The sequence below is a fragment of the Myripristis murdjan genome, chromosome 1 (assembly GCF_902150065.1).
Source record: "Myripristis murdjan chromosome 1, fMyrMur1.1, whole genome shotgun sequence".
NCBI lineage: Eukaryota > Metazoa > Chordata > Actinopteri > Holocentriformes > Holocentridae > Myripristis > Myripristis murdjan.
In genome coordinates, this window is record NC_043980.1 from 29,717,679 (window position 1) to 29,736,918 (window position 19,240).

General features: G+C 43.2%; 2 protein-coding genes across 3 annotated transcripts; both read right to left on the bottom strand.

Moving 5' to 3' along the window:
* Positions 1-128: 128 nt before the first annotated feature.
* On the bottom strand, positions 129-8,438 carry dcaf15 (DDB1 and CUL4 associated factor 15). Its single transcript, XM_030063013.1, has 13 exons — positions 8,217-8,438; positions 7,383-7,480; positions 6,931-7,069; positions 6,613-6,719; positions 6,319-6,464; positions 5,514-5,675; positions 4,796-5,416; positions 4,603-4,694; positions 4,394-4,516; positions 3,390-3,472; positions 3,150-3,254; positions 2,922-3,037; positions 129-1,008 (listed from the first exon to the last, which is right to left on the bottom strand). The coding sequence occupies exons 1-13, from the start codon at positions 8,310-8,312 to the stop codon at positions 953-955; spliced, it is 1,944 nt and encodes a 647-aa protein (XP_029918873.1). The 5' UTR covers positions 8,313-8,438; the 3' UTR covers positions 129-952.
* Positions 8,439-8,614: 176 nt separating this feature from the next.
* Positions 8,615-17,862, bottom strand: khsrp (KH-type splicing regulatory protein). Of its 2 annotated transcripts, XR_003928901.1 has the most exons (19): positions 17,569-17,862; positions 16,484-16,586; positions 16,344-16,397; positions 16,204-16,240; positions 16,028-16,086; positions 15,850-15,921; positions 15,678-15,735; positions 14,840-15,008; positions 14,516-14,614; positions 14,321-14,428; positions 14,079-14,181; positions 12,548-12,672; positions 12,132-12,431; positions 11,165-11,277; positions 10,952-11,040; positions 10,613-10,816; positions 9,940-10,124; positions 9,521-9,596; positions 8,615-9,401 (listed from the first exon to the last, which is right to left on the bottom strand). XR_003928901.1 is itself a non-coding variant. In XM_030062871.1 (18 exons), the coding sequence occupies exons 1-18, from the start codon at positions 17,656-17,658 to the stop codon at positions 9,588-9,590; spliced, it is 1,977 nt and encodes a 658-aa protein (XP_029918731.1). In that variant the 5' UTR covers positions 17,659-17,862; the 3' UTR covers positions 8,615-9,587. The 2 variants fall into 2 exon arrangements, 1 of the variants encoding a protein (XP_029918731.1); XM_030062871.1 differs by having other exon boundaries at positions 8,615-9,596.
* Positions 17,863-19,240: the final 1,378 nt, after the last annotated feature.

Sequence of the window (19,240 nt, forward strand, 5' to 3'; positions counted from 1 at the left end):
TGAGACCAGTGCCATTGGTCTTTGGGCCTCCATATCTTCTATATGTCATGGATCTTTTGCCTAATGATGTAACCCCCTCCCAAAAAATACAACACACTACAACTACTACAGCAAAAACCACTAACAAATCCCAACACACATTTTTGAAGTTTATTTTGACAAAAATATCACAATAGAACATAGTCTCACTTCTGTCCCTGTAGCCATACGGCATGTTGTCAACTTGCTGAGCAGGAGACTTCAAGAACCACTGCTCTCCTGATATAAAAAGACCAAAAAAAAAAAAAAAATGTTGAGACAAGTGATACAGTACTGGATTCATTTTGATAAATATCATTGAGATATTAATTGCCAATACTGAACTGAACTGGTCCAGGCCAGACGGGAAAACAACTTGGCCAGAAGCAGCAGAAAACTGAACTTGTCCATACATATTAAACACACACAACACAGCCACACGTCTGTACACACACACATTCTATGGATGAAATCACCTTGTGAACACACAGGTGCAGATTACTGCACACCATCAGTTACACAAAAAGACGTTCACACTAGAATAACAGTTCACCTTTAGGTATAAAAACAAAAACTAAATTCTACATCTGTTCAGTTCAGCTCTTGGTTGATGGTTGCAATACTATAATACAGTACACAATTTAAAAAAAAAAAAGATTAAACCTAAAAAATTAAAACGCACATCACTTAAAAATTCATTTGACGTTTTTATAATATTCCACCTAAAGCACTGTTTGTTCAGTTGAACAGATCTGACATGACAGGTGTAATAACTACGTTACCAAAGTGAAATAGTTGAACGACACTTTCAGTTTTGCGCAAATTAAGGTCATGCTCTGCACTAAAAACGAGGCAGTGTTGACGTGTCTGTGTGTGCTTCTGTTTCTGCTTGACACTTGTGGCCCGCTGTCATCAGCAAGCATCTCGCTCTCCTTCATAATACAATCCAGGTGCATCGGTCGCCATCTGCTAGCACTTGCAGAGAGGAGCCTGCAGATGAGAAAGAGAGGGGTGAGACTGAAATCAGATTTCCCTCAGATCTACACACGCCCACACACATCACAAATACATTTGCAAGCACCAAAAAAATTTCAATTATGGCCAGAGCCTTGATTTGTGCCAACAAGAGAGTACAAGGCTCTATAGAACCAGGCCTATTACTAATTTGGCTGATCCACAGTACCTGGTACACCTGTAAGTGACAGAGTTTACTTGCATTTGTTATCACCTTTTGGGCCTGTGAACTTAAAAAGACTGATATGTGCACCAACGCTGCTAGTCCTATTACTACTACTAGTAATAGGCTATATGGCTGAAATGTGTACAATGAGTCACAGATGAAGAAAAGGAAAATGCGCCTTGTAATGCCAGTCTGTGTTTTAGTATGTAGATGTGTTGGCTCCAAGCGGCAAATTACAGGACAAAAAGTTAAAATCTGTTGGCAAAATAGTCTATGGGATCAAAATCCCCAAAATGCATTCTGTCACTTTTGGGCACTATGCACTGCTTTGTTTTCCTTAATTCATGTTTTGGCCAATAAATATATTTTTGCTGATGGACTTAATGTTGTGGTAGTGTGCAGGCTCTCCCTTGTTTTACCTGAATCAGTCACATTAAATAACAAGAAGGCCCTCAGCAGAGCGCAGGTCTTTGCCAAGGTGACTTTGAGGTTACAGCCCTGCTTGTGCTAAACCACGCCTCTTTTTGGCAATGCTGCTGCCACAGGACACGCCCCTTTCAGTCAGTCAACATGGAGGGACAGTCAGTTCTGCTGTGGTCTGTGATATTATTTTGACGCTTTTGGAAACTATAGGCCTGTATGTGCTATGTCCCACCCACTGCCACACTCCTTGATTGGCTTGAAAAGTGATTCACTTCTTTCTGGCCTGTGACCAAGCCTCCCACTAAGTTTCATGCAAATCTGTCCTGTACTTTTTGAGTTATCCAGCTGATGGACGGACAGACAAAGTGGGGCCATCACATGACTCTATGTCAGAGGTTTCACCTCCTTTGTAGGGGTTAAAATAACTGAAGTGATTTGTTATTGGTAACATATCGGTAGAGTACCTGACTGCACTTGTTTTATCAACAAAACACTGATGCATCAAGACAGAGAGAGACAAAAAATGTGACTCAAATCATGTTTTGACTAGGGGTAAGAATCACTGGCAAATTGGTGATACCACCATAATATTTTACCCACAATAACTTGTATCACAATGCAGGTGATTCTGCGATGTGTCATGTATTGCTGGATAATCAGCTATAAAACATCACAATATCTGTAAATGTAGAAGAAAAAAAACACCCCGCTACATGATCTCACAGTTCCAGTTAAATAACCAAAGGCAGGAAACAAATACACCTCATAATAACTCTAATGCTCTATCTGTGCAAATTAAATTAAAAACTCTAATAGTGACACTTATTTGAGCATTTCAAACAAATAAATGTGACACTCCAAGTGTCCCATGACTAAAATGTTTAATTTCCATGACCTGAATGCAGGAGGGCATTTTTTTTCTTGATCAAAATGTTAAACAGATTCAGAGGTGAGGGAAGCAAAGATAACATGAACATAATGGAAAATAAATGCTATGATTGGTGAATGACTAGTTTTTATAATCATTTTTTAAGTGTGGCTTACAGAATTCCATGATAGTCCATGAATTATCAGTTATGTTTGCATCCATATTTCGTGATATTTTAATGCTTTGGCATAAATATCGCATACAGTAAGTTCCCCTGACAAGTCTATTATGTATTCATTAGACTGCTTTTATGTGGGACCGATCTTTATTTAAACAAACAGCACTGCCCAGCTATTGTTAGCGACCTGGATCATATTTGAGACCCATTTTCTAGTGGGAGCTTTGTGGTAGATGTGTGTTAGTCACCCTCACCTTTGTGTAGAGCTTCATTGGTCATGCGATTGATGTATCGGGAGCTGCTCTCGGGAACCAGCCACCTCATCACCGTATTCACACAAGACTTCCTATACGAGCTCCACACGCTCCCACTGACAGAGACAGAGAGCATGGCTTTCAACACAGAACAACTAAACACAGAGCGTAACAGAGCTACAGAGAGAAAATGAGGATGGGGGTGTCAGGATGCCAGAGGTTCCTCACCTCGTCTGACCCTTGACCTCTGTGAGGTCACCAACACCAACGGTGCAACACACTCCTGTGTTGAGGTCCCAGCTGACCTGCAGGTTGGAATGGTAGGTGTTTGGCCTGGGAACAAAAAAACGACAGTCTCATGTGAGGCTGGTGAGGCAGAAGATGAAATGCTGAAAGGCGTCAACAGCTTCTGAGAGACAAAAAGCAAACATGGCTGACGGAGTGAGCAGTAGTGTGAAGGAGGGGTACCTGCAGTGCTCCTCGTCCGAGTTGGAGAAGGCCAGTAACAGCAGCCCAATGTTGATCATCACCGTGTTGGTATCGGGACACACCTGACACACGTCAAGCACACATATCAATTAATGACGTAAAAATATTCTTCCCTCCTGGTTTGTTAATGTTTCTCAGCTCAAAATAAAGTGCTGGAGAACCACTCTGGTTTCCACTCCCCCCAAAAGTGACAGTAAAATCTAAAAAAAAAAAAAAAAAAAGAAGAAGAAGCATCTGACATCCATTATTGTAATGATGAACTGTGTGAAGTTCACAATATATTCTAGTATGTTCCTGTGAAATGGCTTACATGTAACATATTCCCTGACTTCCTTTGAGAATTTATAGGATTACCTGACTTTTCCTGCACACCTATCAAAACTCCATGATATTCCATGCATTCCATGGATGTTAATAATGGACAAATAATTACTGCTATATTAACAGAAGCAATAATCTGATATATTTGAATCAATCTGGTTTTTATAACATTTATATTACATACAGTTACCGGATATGGAAACACACCATGAAGCAATATGAAAGCAAAATAAAAGATAACATACTATAATTGCCCAACTGATGTATTTCTGAAATGAGCATTAATGCTTATTTAAATAGCTTAGCACCAATCTCTGAAGCTGTGAAACACAAATGTAAATGTCTCAGTTCCACATTTTTATGAGATCAATAAGCTCTGCATCAAATCAGAGATGGGTGTGAGGTGTGAGTAATTATTATAGACAAATAAACAGGAGGTGAGTGCACTGCTCGGTGTGTGTGTGTGTGTGTCCAGGCCCTGATGAAGCCTGAACCTGTCAGCATGTGTTAGCTACCACAATCTTTAAAATTGATTAAATAAAGACCTGTAGTTCATTTTATGGAGTGCCGGACAAATCTGAATGAGTAAATAATACAAAAGATTATTACACAATGACAGAGAAAGCAAGAGAGTGTGTGTCAGTGCATCTGTGTGTGTTCACCTCCAATATGACGACATCATAGTCACTAAAGGAGCAGAACTGAGGGGCCCAAGCAGCATCACTCCTGATCACCTCATTGATGAGATACTCAAAGTCCAGTGTCAGCTGCTCCACACACACACTCTGAAAGAGAGAAATCACATCTGACTGACACCAGGTCTACAACTCCACCAAGAGAGCCACAGTTACACTGGCACACACACACCAACCTGCCCGTTGTGCGGCCCGGTGACCAGCTGCAGGTTCCGTCCCTTGAGATCAGTGACCGTGAAGGGCAGCTGCACCTTATCGTCTTCATAACCTACAGAGAAAGAGAGAGGACAGAGAAAAGCAGCTTCAGACGGAGCCTGACACCAGTTTAAGAAATGATTCCCTCATTCTCAGCCTCTGCCTCTCTCTCACCTCCTGCATTCTGCTCTGTTGCCCCCAGCTGCTGGAGGCGGTAGTGCAGCCGTGTGTAGTTGACGTATCCGGGCTCGCAGGGCCCCGCCTCCTGAGATGAGGATGCGGGTGGGGTCGGAGGAGACGAAGGTGCAGAGGAGGAGGCAGGAGACATCACCTGTTCTGGGCACTGGTTCCCATCTGACATCGAGGGTCGTGCTAAACTAGTCCGTCTGTCCTCCTCCCTCCTTTCTCTGCGATCCTCCTCCTCTCTCTGAGTCTCTACGCTTGTCCTTTTGTCCCCTGGAATGTGTGCTGCCTCTCTCTCCCCGCCATCTGCTCTTCGCCTCTCTCCATCTCCCTCGTTTTCTCTTCCTCCTCCTCCTCCTCCTCCTCCTGCCTGGGCGCGCCTGAAGAGGTCAGCGGCAAACTCCCGGGCACGCACAGCGGCCTGCGACTGGCTAGGAGACAAGGGGAAAGGGCTGGGCCTGCTGCTGCTGGACGGCGCTCTGCTTTCGGAGGATCCCTGAGGTAGTGTGGAGGAAGAGGATGAGGAAGTGGAGGCGAGAGACGGAGAGGCTTGGCCAGATGGAGGAGCTGCTCTCTTTGTGTAGAGGATCTGAGACGACTGACCCTGCTCTCCTGCGTAAGAGAGAAGGTTGCACTTTAAAGCTAACTACAAAGAGAAAAATACAGAAATGATCTGATAATACTATCTGTGTGTGCATCTGTGTGTTACCTGAGCAGAGGGAGATGCCACAGGCCACCAGAGAGTAGCTGGTATTTAACAGGATGACCTGGTCCTTCTTAAGCTGGAATGCTGGCTGAAAGGTGGGGAAGGGATAGACCACCTGGTATCTGCTGTTGAGCACATAGCCGTGCTCCAGACACTCTCCACTTCCTACAGGGAGCGCAGAGGAAGAGATGGGAGACTAAGACTATGTTCAGACAGTCAGTACAAAGAGGTCTAGATCTGATTTTGTTCCTCAAAGTTTGAACAGCAAAAAACTCTCTGAATCTGACTTTTTCCATTCTGATTTGGGCAGCTTTCATATGTCGTACTAAATCAGATAGAAATCTGATTCCTGCTGATGTGATCAGATGAGAATTCATGTGTTTTTTTTCCCTCATGATTTTATTTTATTAATTTCTACTATCAGGCACTGCGTTTTTTTGTTTTTTTTTTAAATTCTTGTGATGATGGGCTTGATTCCTGCGATGTTACGCCAGAGACCCAGGGGTACATGATCGAACAGGTCACACAGCAATCTGTGGCACTCTAAATAGCAAAATTTTTTTACACCTTAAATAAAACAAAAATATGTCTGAAATAAGGACAAAGTATTGATTCAGGACCTGCATGGCAATAACGATAATAATTGTAATTTGTAGCTGAATCAATTTTTTTATCCCATTCCTGCTATCCCACTTCATGACACTGACTAGGATTGCCAGTGTTAGATTTTGTGAAGCCTGACAGTGCTGAATTAATTTGGTGATCCAGGCCCCTGTGTGCATCGCTGATATTTCGTTGGTGTATTTACCTGTCCGTATGGTAGTGGCTGAAGGAATCGGGCAGCAGTGAGAGCACGGTTTAGGAGGAGGCATGGAAGCGATGGTGATGTAGATGTCTCTGTTGTTCTCATCGCTCATCATGAGGTTCATCAGAACGGAGCTCGAACTGCGTGTGCTGCCAAGCAGAGACACGTGAACAAACACAAAAACATGCAACTTTACATCTTGCTCAATCAGTTATAATTCCATATAAATGCAGTAGCAACAATACAATTCTCACAGAATCCATTGGATTATTCATCAATTTGTTGATTATGCCTTACTTGAAACCAAAGATGACAATTTTGGAGTGGTCGTTTGGCCACTCACACACGGTAAGGTACAGGTCGCTGTAGATTTCTTCTCCTGCAAAGAGTCGCACATGGTGGACCTGGAAAGAAAAAATGGTGGAAGAAAGACAAAAGCTAGAGTTCTCCAACATGACAGCTGCACATGGACTGTTTGTGGTCCATTCAGGAGATGGCAATGCCTCTACATGAAGTCTTCAGTTCCTCTATAAATCACTTCGATGATACACACTAAGGCCCTGGTGCTGTTCCAAATAGCGTGTGTGTGTGTGTGTGTGTGTGTGTGTGTCTTACCTGTTTGAGTCTGCTGTGCAGGTTGAACTCCCACCAGTAGAGATGGTAGGTATAGAAAGAGAAATCATCATCTTCTCCACAGTCACTGGTGTAGGACAGCACATAGCGCCCACATTTGGTGAATCCAAGAAAGATGTGTCTAGAACCAAAGAGGTAACTGAGTATGCATCACTGTAATCCATGCTTTGGCCTGAATCACATTAGATGAAAAGAATGACCCCCAGGTGGCACACATCAAGACGGGATTGTGTAACATAATCCTGATTCACACACCACAGACACAGCTGTGTATGAGCTGCTGTGGGTTTACATCACACCGAGTATTACAGTATCAGGTGTAAGACAAGCCAAGATAGATCTGCATGGTTAGTGTCCACAGACCCATATTACTTACTTACTTACACACACACACACACACACACACACACACACACACACACACACACACTCACCCTGCTCTAAGAAACTCCTCGCTGACAATATTCTTCAATGGGACACAAACACGAGGAGGGAGCTTCCTGAACAGGCGCTGAGAGAAGTGACCTGACAGCTGTGGGACAGAAGACATTGGGAGATGAAAGTGTTAAGATGGAGACAAGAGTGCAAAGACATGTATGGTGAAGTCAACATGGGGCACAGAATGAGTGAAAAACAAAGGTCTCTGAAAATTAACAGCACAGTTCATTCAGTGCTGATGGTTCGGAGTACAATACAAACCAAACGACGCAGAAGGTGAAGCAGAATATGAAAACGACTCGGTTTGGGCCTGCTGAAGTCACTTGTTCACCTAATAAAACGGTGCAGTGCGTCCAAGCCTGAAGGCTGAAGTGGGACCGGTGAGCTGCCAAGCAATGCAAGTCAATGCTGCTGTAAGGCGACGGCTTGTGCTGACTGAACACGGCAATATAATGTTATTTAACACTAGACTTCATTGGTGGCTCAGCTAAAGCTAGCTAACATTATCCAGTTCCATTGAGATGCCTAAGCCTTGGTAGCTACCACTAGCACACTAAGCTAAAAGAGGCGTATATACAAACAGCGACAGAGACCACGAAACGCTGCAGTTATTCCACAGTTAGCGACATTAATTAATCACCTGCGCAAACAGTAATCCTACGTGTAATCGTGTATGTTACGACTGTATGGTTACCCAGCTAGCTAGCTAGCTAGCTTGTTAGCAAGCTAGCCCGTGCACAGAGGCTTGCACTAGCTTCTTGCAGTATTTCTGAACCAGCCTTTAGTCCGGCTCGTGTATTATGCCACGCATTTTGTGGATTCACGCGTACCTTCCCACGTGTGAGTAGCTTGACGACATGGTCTTTATGCTTTCTTTGAGTTTTCTGTTTGTTATCGTCCTTTTCTGATTTCGAGCTGGGCGCCATCTCCCACTGGACTGTTTTCTAACGCTGGGCACCAGGCGCCGCTGATTGGCTCACCGTCCGCGCAGGAGCTCTCTCATTCGCTGGTCGGCACGCCAATCAAAACCAAAACAAAGGTAGGGCACAGTGGAGGTGACATCCCACAGTCGCCACAAAACCTCCAAGTCAATCTGTTTTATTAATCTCTGAACACCTGCAGCAATCAGAAACACGTGTTTTCCCTCCGTCAGCAAGGTGTTGCGTTTACCCTTAAGGATTTAGTTTAGCATGAGGAACAGTAGCTGAAAAAGTACACAAGAAACCAGTATATTTGAATGTTTTTATTGTTTAGTATTTAAAAACAAGCAGTAAAAAATAACATCAAAAAGAAAAATCAACATGACCTATCAGAACAAAATAAACCGAGGTCTTCCAACAAAGTTGTGAATAGAAAGAGCCATATGATTTAACAAACACACACACACACACACACACACATGACCAACATACTGTGGGTAGTTAGTGCCTTAAGATGGCCAACACGCTTTTCTGTTCAGAAGCACACACACTGTTTACAGACAGATACATATGGCCCCTTTCATGAAATGGGTAAAACAAAATGTAAAAACAAATAAGTAAAAATTAAGTTTTTACAGGGAGAAAAACATTGGCAACTTAAACACTGGGAATGCTTCAAAAGAACTCAAGTTAAAAAAAAAAAAAAAAAAAAGCTTTAAGAAAAAGCACAAAGACAAAAAAAAAAAAAAATCAGTTACATTTTTTTTTACAAACACAATCCATTTTGTACTAATCAAAATACTGCTTGACAGGTTTCACCTTTGGGAAACTGAAGGAAAAACAACAAAAATGCCTTTATGCCTTTTAAATGTGAGTCCATGTACAGATGCGGTTGTGCCAGCTTGCAAGCAAAACTGCTTTTTTCCCTTTCACATTAAAAAATTCTTTCATCACACAAAGTGACAAGGTACGGTGAACAGCAACCAATAGTTATTTGGTGCTTCCTCACTAAATCAGCAAAATGTCCCGTTTTTTTATTTTCTTCACTTTTGATTTTATATTAAAAATGGAAGGTAGGGGATGGATGACGAGGGCCTGGATGGATGAGATAATCAGGGTATTTCGTGATTAAAGCCAACGGAGAATCTCTTGACAGAAAATTTAAAAAAAAAAAAAAAAAAAAAAAAAAAAAAAAAAAAAATCAAAGGCAGAACCTTAAGTCCAGAGAACAATCACAGCCCTCCAAGAGATCACCCGGGCAGAAGACGGAGCTGCTCAAATTCACTGAGCCTGCAGAGAGAAAGACATGTTGCAGGTTAGTGGTCTACACACTTGGTGTTTCAAAGTCTCTGCTGTGAAGATAGAGATAGTTAGACAGATAGACATAAACACACACAGCCATGGTTCAACTTTAACACCTGCTAACTGCCCAATGCTGTAAAAATATGTCTTCTGAGAGACCAGTAAGACCACTCACTACACTTGGCTCTCTGAGATTATAACATATGAATGTCAATGTACAATATGTTGAATTTCTATCATACTACCTGCCAAAACAGGATATAATGGCAATAAGTATACTACAGGCACCATTCAGTAAGTGATGTGCTTTTGGGACACAGTGTGTGTTTACCTGTCCCTGCTGTGGCGTGGGTGCCTGTCCAGGGGCCTGCCCTGCCTGTCCGTAATAGGCAGCCTGCTGTCTGTAGTACTCAGCCCAGGCGGCGCTGTAGTCCTGCTGCCCTCCAGCTGCAGCTGGCGCTCCCGCTGGTGCTGCTGTGCCTGGGGCTGCTGCAGCCGCACCACCACCTGGCTGGGCTGCAGGTGCAAGCAAACACACACACACACACACACACACACACACAGAGGAGGGAGGACACTTTAAGACATCCCAGGTAACCAGAAGATACAACACGTGTTGTTTTCCAACCAAACCACATATTTGTAAGATAATGTATGAAGTTATGAATCAAATGTAAAAATCTGTTTTATTCAATTCTGTGACTTTCCAAAAAGTATTTATTCCTGGTTTGACACATTTTGCAGCTTTACATAACAGTACCTTCCTGTGCTCTTTTAAATATAAAATATTAGAATTATATGGTTTACTCAATATTTAGGAAGATTTCACTTTGCAACAGTTTTGCCAGCTGGGCTGTCAAACTTTTGATGCTCAATACAGTCCACAAGATAGTACCTTGTGATTACTGGCTCCAATTAATTATCAATTAATTAATTTTCTACTATTTATTATTAATTATCTAAGTATGATCGGGCACAATAGTGTTTGAGCAGATCCTACTTACTCATGCCCATCTTCTTGTAGTATTCCTCCCAAGCCTTGGTGTAGTCTGGCTGGCCTCCAGGGGCCTGTGCTGCTTGGCTCTGGTCCCCTGGTGCTCCTCCTGGTGTTCCTGGAGCCTGGCCTGGCATAGCGCCTCCTGGCTGCTGGTTGTAGTACTGTGCATAGTAGGCTGCCCATGCTGCACTGTGGTCTGCTGCTGCCTTACCTAGAGGGGAACAAAAAAAGACCAGTTAGGTAGGAAGGATGAAAATATACATAAAGGGCATACAGGAGAAAAGGAATAAAAGCAGGACAAAAGGCAACATTTAAAAAAATAATAAAATAAAAAAAATGGACTCACTGGGGTCATGCGGAGCTGGGCTTTGCCACTGCTGGTATGTGTTTCCCCAATCCTGAGGAGTGTACTGGTGACCACCAGGGGGGGTGCCACTGTGGAGAGGGAGAGAACCTGTTTATGAGGCTATGTGAAAAGCCATGAGGTGCTTCATTGCTTTATCTTATCAGAAGGACACAAAAACTCTGCATATAAGTGTTTGCTGTGGATTGCACTTACTGGGGTGGGCCACCAGGAGGCCCTGCATTGTAAGGATTGGGATTGTAGGGACCCATTGGCCCACCTGGTCCTCCTGGACCTCCGGGACCAGGGCCCACGGGACACAGTGGACCCTAACAAAGATGGAGGGATGATAGTTCAGTTTAGTAAGGCTAAAGAATAGTGATGAGAATTATTTGTGCCCCTATATATTCATTTTTGTTCCATCTGAATCACAAGTTCCTTTGATCAATGTATTAATAACTGAAGAATGATGTGACAGTAAAAAAACATAAAATAATTTCCATCTTCAATTTGAAAATTACCAAGGGACTGAAGCCTTGCTGCCAGGATTTTATGTGGCTTGAGGAAAAAACATGTTCACTTCTGGAATAATAGTAATAAGTAGCATAAAATCTTTTTTTTTTTTTGGTGATGACACAAGAGTCTCAAGAAGCAAAAGGAGCAGAAACCCATTATCTTACTCACACTGATAATCGGTAATTTAACAATTATTTATTAATAAGTCATTTATGCAAGCAGGCCAATATGCATGTGTGCTTCAATTTGTTTAGCTCAATATAGTATCTTTGCTCTGGCAAAAGCAGCCAAAAACCTGTACAAACCAATGTTTTCAACCCCATTAAACCCCTAGTTTTGTGAAAACTAGAGATCAATCAACCAAGCCCGTTCCTTTCCACACGTCTTGTTTTTTTTTTTCTTTTTAATCCATAGTTTGTGTTCCTTAAGTCTCAATAAACTGTAATAAGGTTTGGGTAAAGTACAGAAAAAATGTACTTGAGCAAGAGTACAATTAGTCATCCAAAATGTACTTGAGTACGAGTAAAAGTTAACCTGTAAGAAAACTACTCAAGTAAAAGAGTATTCAATTAAAAAAAAAAAAAAAAATCAATTAATGAATGACTTCAGTTAAAGTCTGTGTTTAAATTTTTGAGCTGTGTGTTTTCCATGAGACATTTGTGCATACCTCTATCTTGTCTTCTATAAGCTGCTTTGCGTGGTCAATTTGTTGTGGGGACCCCCGGATGGTGAACAGTTTGAAGTTTGGGTCACCGTTTGGCGGTGGCTGATGTGATATCTCCACAAATGCACCCGTCTGTTGGTTGATGGCCTTGACATTCTCCCCACCTCTGCCAATCACCAGCCCACATTTATGAGCAGGGATAGAGAAGGTCATCTCTCCTCCGGGAGGACCCCAGCTCCCCTGGCCTCGACCTCGACCTCGCCCACCAGGTGGCATCCCTGTGCCAGGAGGACCTGGGGGGCCCTGGAGTGGGAATACAACATTCATCGTGTTTGATGATTTGTCAGTAGATGGCGCTCTGCATACTCTGACAAAATCAAATGCCTGCCTCCCCTCCCTGTGGCAAATTGTGCACTTACCCCCTGCCCACCCTCCTCTCGGGCCCGAATGCTTTGTAGCAGGTCATTGATGATGGAGACGGCATGTTCGCATCTGTCCGGTGGACCCATAACATGAGCAATCTTTTCAGGACCGACACCATCATCTGTAAGAGATATACAAATAATGGGTTAGGGAGGAATACAAAGATTGAGAGCAAAAGGAAAGAGGAGGGAGTTGAGGAAGAAGAGAAGACCAGCACCCATACCAACGCACCTGAATATCAGGTCTAATGACCAGATGGGGGGTTTTAAACACCTTCATGAAAGTCTGAATTAAGCACAACCACAAATGGCTGGAGATGTGTAAAATGGACTGATGCCAGAATAAAGACAGATGTAGTAGATGTAGTAAGAATGACTTTCTCCAGATAACTAAATGTTAAAAATAGTTCAACCGTATGGAGGTTGTTCTGAAAGGGTGGTTGTTTAAGGATGGGACAAGAACATCTTGACAGTCCAACACTTTGAGTGATGTTTGGATGTGGAGCTCACAAGGAGCTCACAAGACCAGGCGTGGGTTCAACAGGAATATGAACTGGCTGTTCTCTGGTCAGCTCTTCTTGAAACTATTCGGCAGGCATGACAAAAGAGTCACTTCAACTGAATGAAAACTGAGAAGTTGGTTGAAAATTTCAGCTATCAAGTCCATGTTTATCCTCTCTGTCATTCATCAGACTGAAGGAGCAGTGATGTGCCGGAAATTCAAAAACATCCAGTACGGGCCAAAGAGCCTATCCCGCTAGAGGGTGTCGCTCTCAAACTGTTTAGCTCACTATAGAACAATTCAATTGTGTTTAGGGGCAAAATAAAATTTGATCAAGATTTTGTGATATCCAACACTTTATGACAATGTGGGATTTTTTGAGTAGATGGGCAGCTTGAGTCAATGGGATTTGGTTTAACAAGGAAATACATGCTAGTGGATGATATATCCAAGTGTGTTGAAGAGTTTCCCGTCATGGCATAATTTACTGTGCGAGACATTTGAGCAGAACTAATTAACTGCCTTATCTTTGATGCCGAACAAGACTTTGTGGCAGTAAATTATGATTCTATGGTGTACACTGTTAAGATTTTGGGGGAAAAAAAGCATTTTAAAAACAACTCCTACCGTGAACTGCTGCTTAAAAGGTCAGTGGTAATTTTAAGGAGGGCAGGTACAACTAAAATCATGGATTTCAATTTTGCAGTGGTAATGGCAGGTGCATGTTCCTTGGAGGCAGAGTTATGTAAAAGTGTTCAGCTCTGTGGTCAGACACACAGTTGTCCTTGGTACTTTTTGTGAGACCACAGAACAAGAATGAGCCAAGGGTATGAATCTACATGATATGTGTGTGGGCACATTTGAACAATATTAAAAAGATTGAACAAGGTTTCTAAAATCTACCCATGCAACATAAATACTTTTTAATCAGAGCAAGAGGAGATCCAAGGCTGTAGTTCAATCTATGACATCAATGTAATGAAATATATTGGCACTTTAAGCTTTCAAGGTACTGAGGGTGCTCACCTGGTTTAAACTGTATTCTCACTCCAGCGTCGTTCTGGATCTTCTTGATCATTTCCCCGTTCCGGCCAATCACAACCCCCACAGAGTGGCGGGGCACAGGAACCTATAAAATTACAAGCAACATTTGTGATACCTTTGATACCATGGAGTTGCCCAAAATCACATATTCACCAACCAGGAGCTCTACACACTTTGGGTCACGTCAGCAGAGGTGTAACACACAAATAGACAAGAATACTTACATCAATGCCTCCACCACCTCCTCCCATCCTCGATCCATATTCGTTCCTTTCTCCAAAACCTGCGTGATCCCTCTCTCGTAGAATCTCATTGACCATCTCCTTTGCTTGCTACAAAGGGAAGAGAAGACGGAGTGAGTGGGAGGATAAACAGCAGTCTCACTCAGCAAAGACTGGCTGCTGTGTGCACAAGAGTACCTGCACTTTGTAAGGGTCCCCGATGATGCGTAGTGGTTTATCTATGTTAGGTGGCTGGGAGCCGTCTTGGATCAGGATCATCTTCACCCCGGCTCGCTCCTGGAAGTTTCAGGAGGAAAAGGTATGTTGGATTGATCACAGATACATGGCAAATTAACAGCGTCTCAACACAAATGTGACCTAGTCCACTTACTTCATTTCTGCTACTGGATTTCCATTAACTTTATATAGTAAAATCAACCTAGAACTCATTCTAGCAGTTGTGCTGATCACCGTTTGCCCAAGTTGCTGGTTATCTAGCTCCTTTTAGCATGTGAGTCTCACCTGTAGCTGTTTGATAGTCTCTCCTCCTTTGCCAATAATGAGGCCAGCCTTCCCTGCAGGGATGATCATCTCCTGCATGGAACCTGCCTGCCCGTTGGTCGACTCGTGGAAGGAGGGTGGAGTGCCACGCCCCCTTGACACTATCTCATCCAGAAACCTCTTAGCTTTCCTGGGAAAATTTTAAATGAAAGGTGTGTGAGAAAACACCGCAGGGACCCAAGACACGTTATACACAATGGACTGGGTTATTCTATTCTGAATGGATGTGGGAAGAAGTGCAGAAAACTCTGTTCAAAATTTTGTGGCTGTGTGAGACCGTTACAGATAGTGCAGTCAAACAAATCATGTTTTTTTCTGCTCTTGTATTGCTTGACATGTTACATCGGCATCTGCATGTTTACAATCATCCCCAACAATGGACGATCATTTTCTGTGCTTTGTTTCAGATATTTAGTCCTGTAGTCTTTCTAATAAAAAGTGTTAGGATTCTGTGAATAGATGAAATCAACCTCTTGCCCTTCTAATAGGCAAAACTATTGTTAATGCAACAAAATAATACCCCTGAAAAAACAAGAGCGTGCACAGCTTTTGTGGAAAAAAAAAAAAAAAAAAAAAAAAAAAAAGCATGTTGACCATCCATGCATTGACAGAGTTTCCCAGGTCACTGTGCTCTGAAGGAACTGACCAGATTTCCAGTGACTTATTAACCGTGTTTCTTGCTGTCTGAATGCAATTTTAACAGACAAAACAGAGATTGCAAAGGGGGCTGAAAGAAGTAGCAGAGGACAAGAGAAGCTGTGTTGAAATTTCAGAGTTTCTTCATTCTATGTGAACTTACTGTATGGCATCTGCTGTCCCTGTGAGAGAAACACTTCTTTCTGGAAGACCCCCGCTATCTGAGAGGGATAAAAAATAAACAAATAAATAAAAAATGAAGTGTTAGTCAGTTACCATCTGTAAAATCTTCTGCAAATCTGTAAAATGTGATCAGGTGTTGGCACATAACTCACCAGGTGCAATCTGGACCTTGCAGCCAGAATCCTGCTGTATCTTGTTAATCTGCTCACCTCCTCTGCCGATGACTGTGGAGGACACAGTGAAGACCTTATTAGGCTTTCGTTTTACATGTGTCAATCATCATTTTAAGGACTGTCTGTATGATCTGGGAAAGTGTGTGCATGTACTCACTGAGACCGACCATGCCATCAGGCACCCTGTACTCTTCCGTCATTGCAGAGGGCCGGACACTGTAGGAGGTTTAGACACAATGATGTGATGAGTAAACGAGTGCAGGGTCAAAACCATAAGCTCGGAAATGTTGATGTAAAAAAAAAAAAAAAAAAACACTAAAAATATTCCTGTACCTCTGCTGGGACAGGGCAGCCAACTGAGCTCCAATAGCTGTAAGAGAAAGAAATAATTAAGTTATGGAAAAGGAGCCACAGAATTGTGTGTGCTAGGAGCAGTGCGTGTGTGTGTCTGTGTGTGTGTGTGCTTAACTCACACATTGCAGAGTCTCTGTCATTCTGTGATGCCAACTTTTTTGCCTCTGGTTGATCTGAAAACAAAACCAAAACCACTGGTAAGTGCCATGATTCAAGCAAAATAATGCATACAAAAAGCCCGACTGCATTGACCTCCAACCTGCATCCTCCAGTGACCGCTTCTGTGCTGGGAAAGGGTAGCTCTCCGCACCTCCGTTGTTGCTCATTGGAGGGACAGCATCTCCACCGATTTTTGCTGCAATCTGGAAACAGAGGATCACCGGATAAAGCCAGGTGTTCACAATGCACACACAAACCACAATGAAGCCCTTAAACCCTGCTGCTGTCATCAAATTTAGTAACATTTTAAATAAGTTCAATTTGACCCCAGTAATTTAAAGCTCCAGAAAAATGATTGTAATAATTGTTACCCAAGTTTATGTGTCACATACTTTGAGTCTTGTTGAATGCCAAAACAGCCCTTTAAATAAAACATAACAAACCAACGCACTCATTCCGTTTAATTTCTGTTAAAGGCTTCATCCACTGAAGCAAGTATTTTGAAAGGAAAGGTACTTTGATATCATCATTTAGGGAAAAGGGAAATTGTGGCAGAGCCCAGCGACATGGCGCTCTGCCTCTGACCGTGAAATGTGATGTCAATGAGCACTGACGAGGTAAAAAAAAAAAAAAAAAAAAAAAAACTTTTATAAGTCAGCTAATCACCTCGGCAGTCTTTCACAGTTAACATGCTGGGACAGTCAGCCGGCCTTGTCATGATCCCAGGTCATGGTACTACTGTTCATAGCAGTTTGTTAAACCTTTCCACCTTTTGACACTCAGTCTGTGGGCTGAAACTCAAGCAGGCGACCGACTCTGATCACAACTCGGACACACAACGACCTGACGGGTTTACCGCTAGCTAGCTAGAAAAAAAACGAGCCTGGTGGTGAAAAGTGTTATTAGGCACATGTAATATTGATCCACACTGGCCACAATACACACCAGGCTTTTCTGTTCATTAACGCGCCTCTGTTGCCAGCTAGCTAGCCTAATGAATGGCCTTGCTGCTAGCACCTGCTAACAGCTAGCTAACCTGGCGCTGTGGCTAATGCTAACGCGAAGCGCGGTCAAACTAGTCCTGCTGTGTTTAGTGTCTCCACCTGCTAACCAACTAACTAACTAGCTGGGCTGCTGTCCCCGAAATGTGGCCCAGCGTCTCCTCTCGTTAGTAGTCAACATTACCTGTCTGGCTCGTTGTACAGCATCTGCAAAAGCGTCTTTTTTGATCCCAGCACCGGCCCCGTTGGTGGGCAAAGCGCCGTAGTCAGACATGCTGCTCGCAGGGGGTAAACACACACACACGCACACTCACACACACACTCAGGGGGCAGGCTGGCTGCTGCTGGCCGGGCCGGGCTGCGCAGAAGCGGGAAGACGAGAAAGGAGAGGATGGGGACACCAGTGCAAGGAGGAAGAGGTAAGATCCTAGCACGCCGGCAGCTCTTCCTGCTTTAAAATAACCAATCACTGTCTCTGGAGGGGAGGGGAGGGGGCAGGAGGAGGGAGGGGGGTGTCTTTTTTCCCTTCTTCTCCGTCTTCTTCGTCTTCTTCGTCTTCTTTTGGCTTTCTAACGGCGGCTGGCATCTGGCGACTTTGGTGCATTACTGCCACCTTCTGCTCCTGTGAACGACAGATTAAAACTTAACTGTTAATCCCGTCTGTGTCATAAAATCAAAGAGTTGTGCAGATTCATTAAAGTTTTAATGTTGAAATCTTAAACTCCAGTCCTCCCACATGTACCGTCTCTCTTGATCACGCTCAGTATACTCCATGATTGCATGCCAAATTGCCTCCACCTCAGCCTGACAGTGCTCACATAAACCACATGGATGTTTTCCTGTTATGCTGAGTGTGCTGGTTGAATTGAACTTGCAGCCGAGGTGCCACAACATTGCTGATTGAAGTCGGCTGCAGATGGGTTTGAAGCCACATCAACATCAAGGCCGCTCCAGGAGATGGGCGTGCAAGGGAAGGCCCACCGGCAAGCAATCAAAGACCTCAAAGGGTTATCAGTGGTTTTGGATGAGAGAAAAGGACCCCACCTGGACCCTCCAGTGAGACGGGTCCTAGTTGTTGAGCCCGGGATGCTGGGAGGTGTTGTGGGCCTATCAATAAAACATCAAGGAAAACATCAAGGAAAATGCGGGCTGACTTTACCACCAAGAAGATGGCAGCACTCACCTGACCATCCCTCAGAGTCTCTGCAGTATGTCTCATGTGTGTAAGGGATATTAACATCTAGTCTTACATAATCCAATATCCTCTGCTTATTTTTGCCAACCCACCCAAAACTTAATCCTTGCCCCCTGTCTTGTTCTCAGCAGTCATTACCACTTTTGTGGGGTGTTGCTCTTCATGTCCTTTGAGAGCATGAACCCATAAGAATGTGATCTCAGTGCCTTGCTTTATTACTCTTGAGTGTATTACCCTTATCTTGAATAAGTCCTGAAGTACAACACCAGACATGAGATTAGACAGTGCAGAGATAGAATCACTACAAGCAAGCCCTGTGTTTGGTCTGTTTTGATCGGCCCATTTCATGAATTGGCATACAATCCAACTGTATTTGCAGTTAAGAAATCTGTAGTGCACGTTGGAAGTGCAACAGCAGAGCCTGTGTTATCTGTTCTTAGATCCTTTGATTCATTATAGTGGGGCGGCTTAGCTCAATATATCACAACAATCCTCAAAGTCCATTAGGTATTGTGGATGTTGTCTTTTGGGTCCTTGATATCCCTTGATCCCACTGCGATAAAAGAAACTATATAGTTTAGGCGAAAAATGTGGGAAAATGTGTGTAATTTATGGTTTAAGGAGGTCATGTGACCTCTGTGTTTGTCAGAAAGAGACACCC

Bases quoted from the DNA above. Each gene is read 5' to 3' on its own strand.
- dcaf15 (XM_030063013.1), bottom strand. From the start codon at position 8,312: ATGGCGCCCAGCTCGAAATCAGAAAAGGACGATAACAAACAGAAAACT. The intron at 4,695-4,795 runs GTGAGAGAGAGG...CTTTCTCTGTAG, and splicing joins AACAGAGCAGAATGCAGGAG to GTTATGAAGACGATAAGGTG. The intron at 1,009-2,921 runs GTGAGGGTGACT...TCTCATCTGCAG, and splicing joins CAATGAAGCTCTACACAAAG to GCTCCTCTCTGCAAGTGCTA.
- khsrp (XM_030062871.1), bottom strand. From the start codon at position 17,658: ATGTCTGACTACGGCGCTTTGCCCACCAACGGGGCCGGTGCTGGGATC. The intron at 15,922-16,027 runs GTGAGTACATGC...TGTCCTCCACAG, and splicing joins TGATGGCATGGTCGGTCTCA to TCATCGGCAGAGGAGGTGAG. The intron at 14,615-14,839 runs GTGAGACTCACA...TGAAACTTCCAG, and splicing joins AGACTATCAAACAGCTACAG to GAGCGAGCCGGGGTGAAGAT.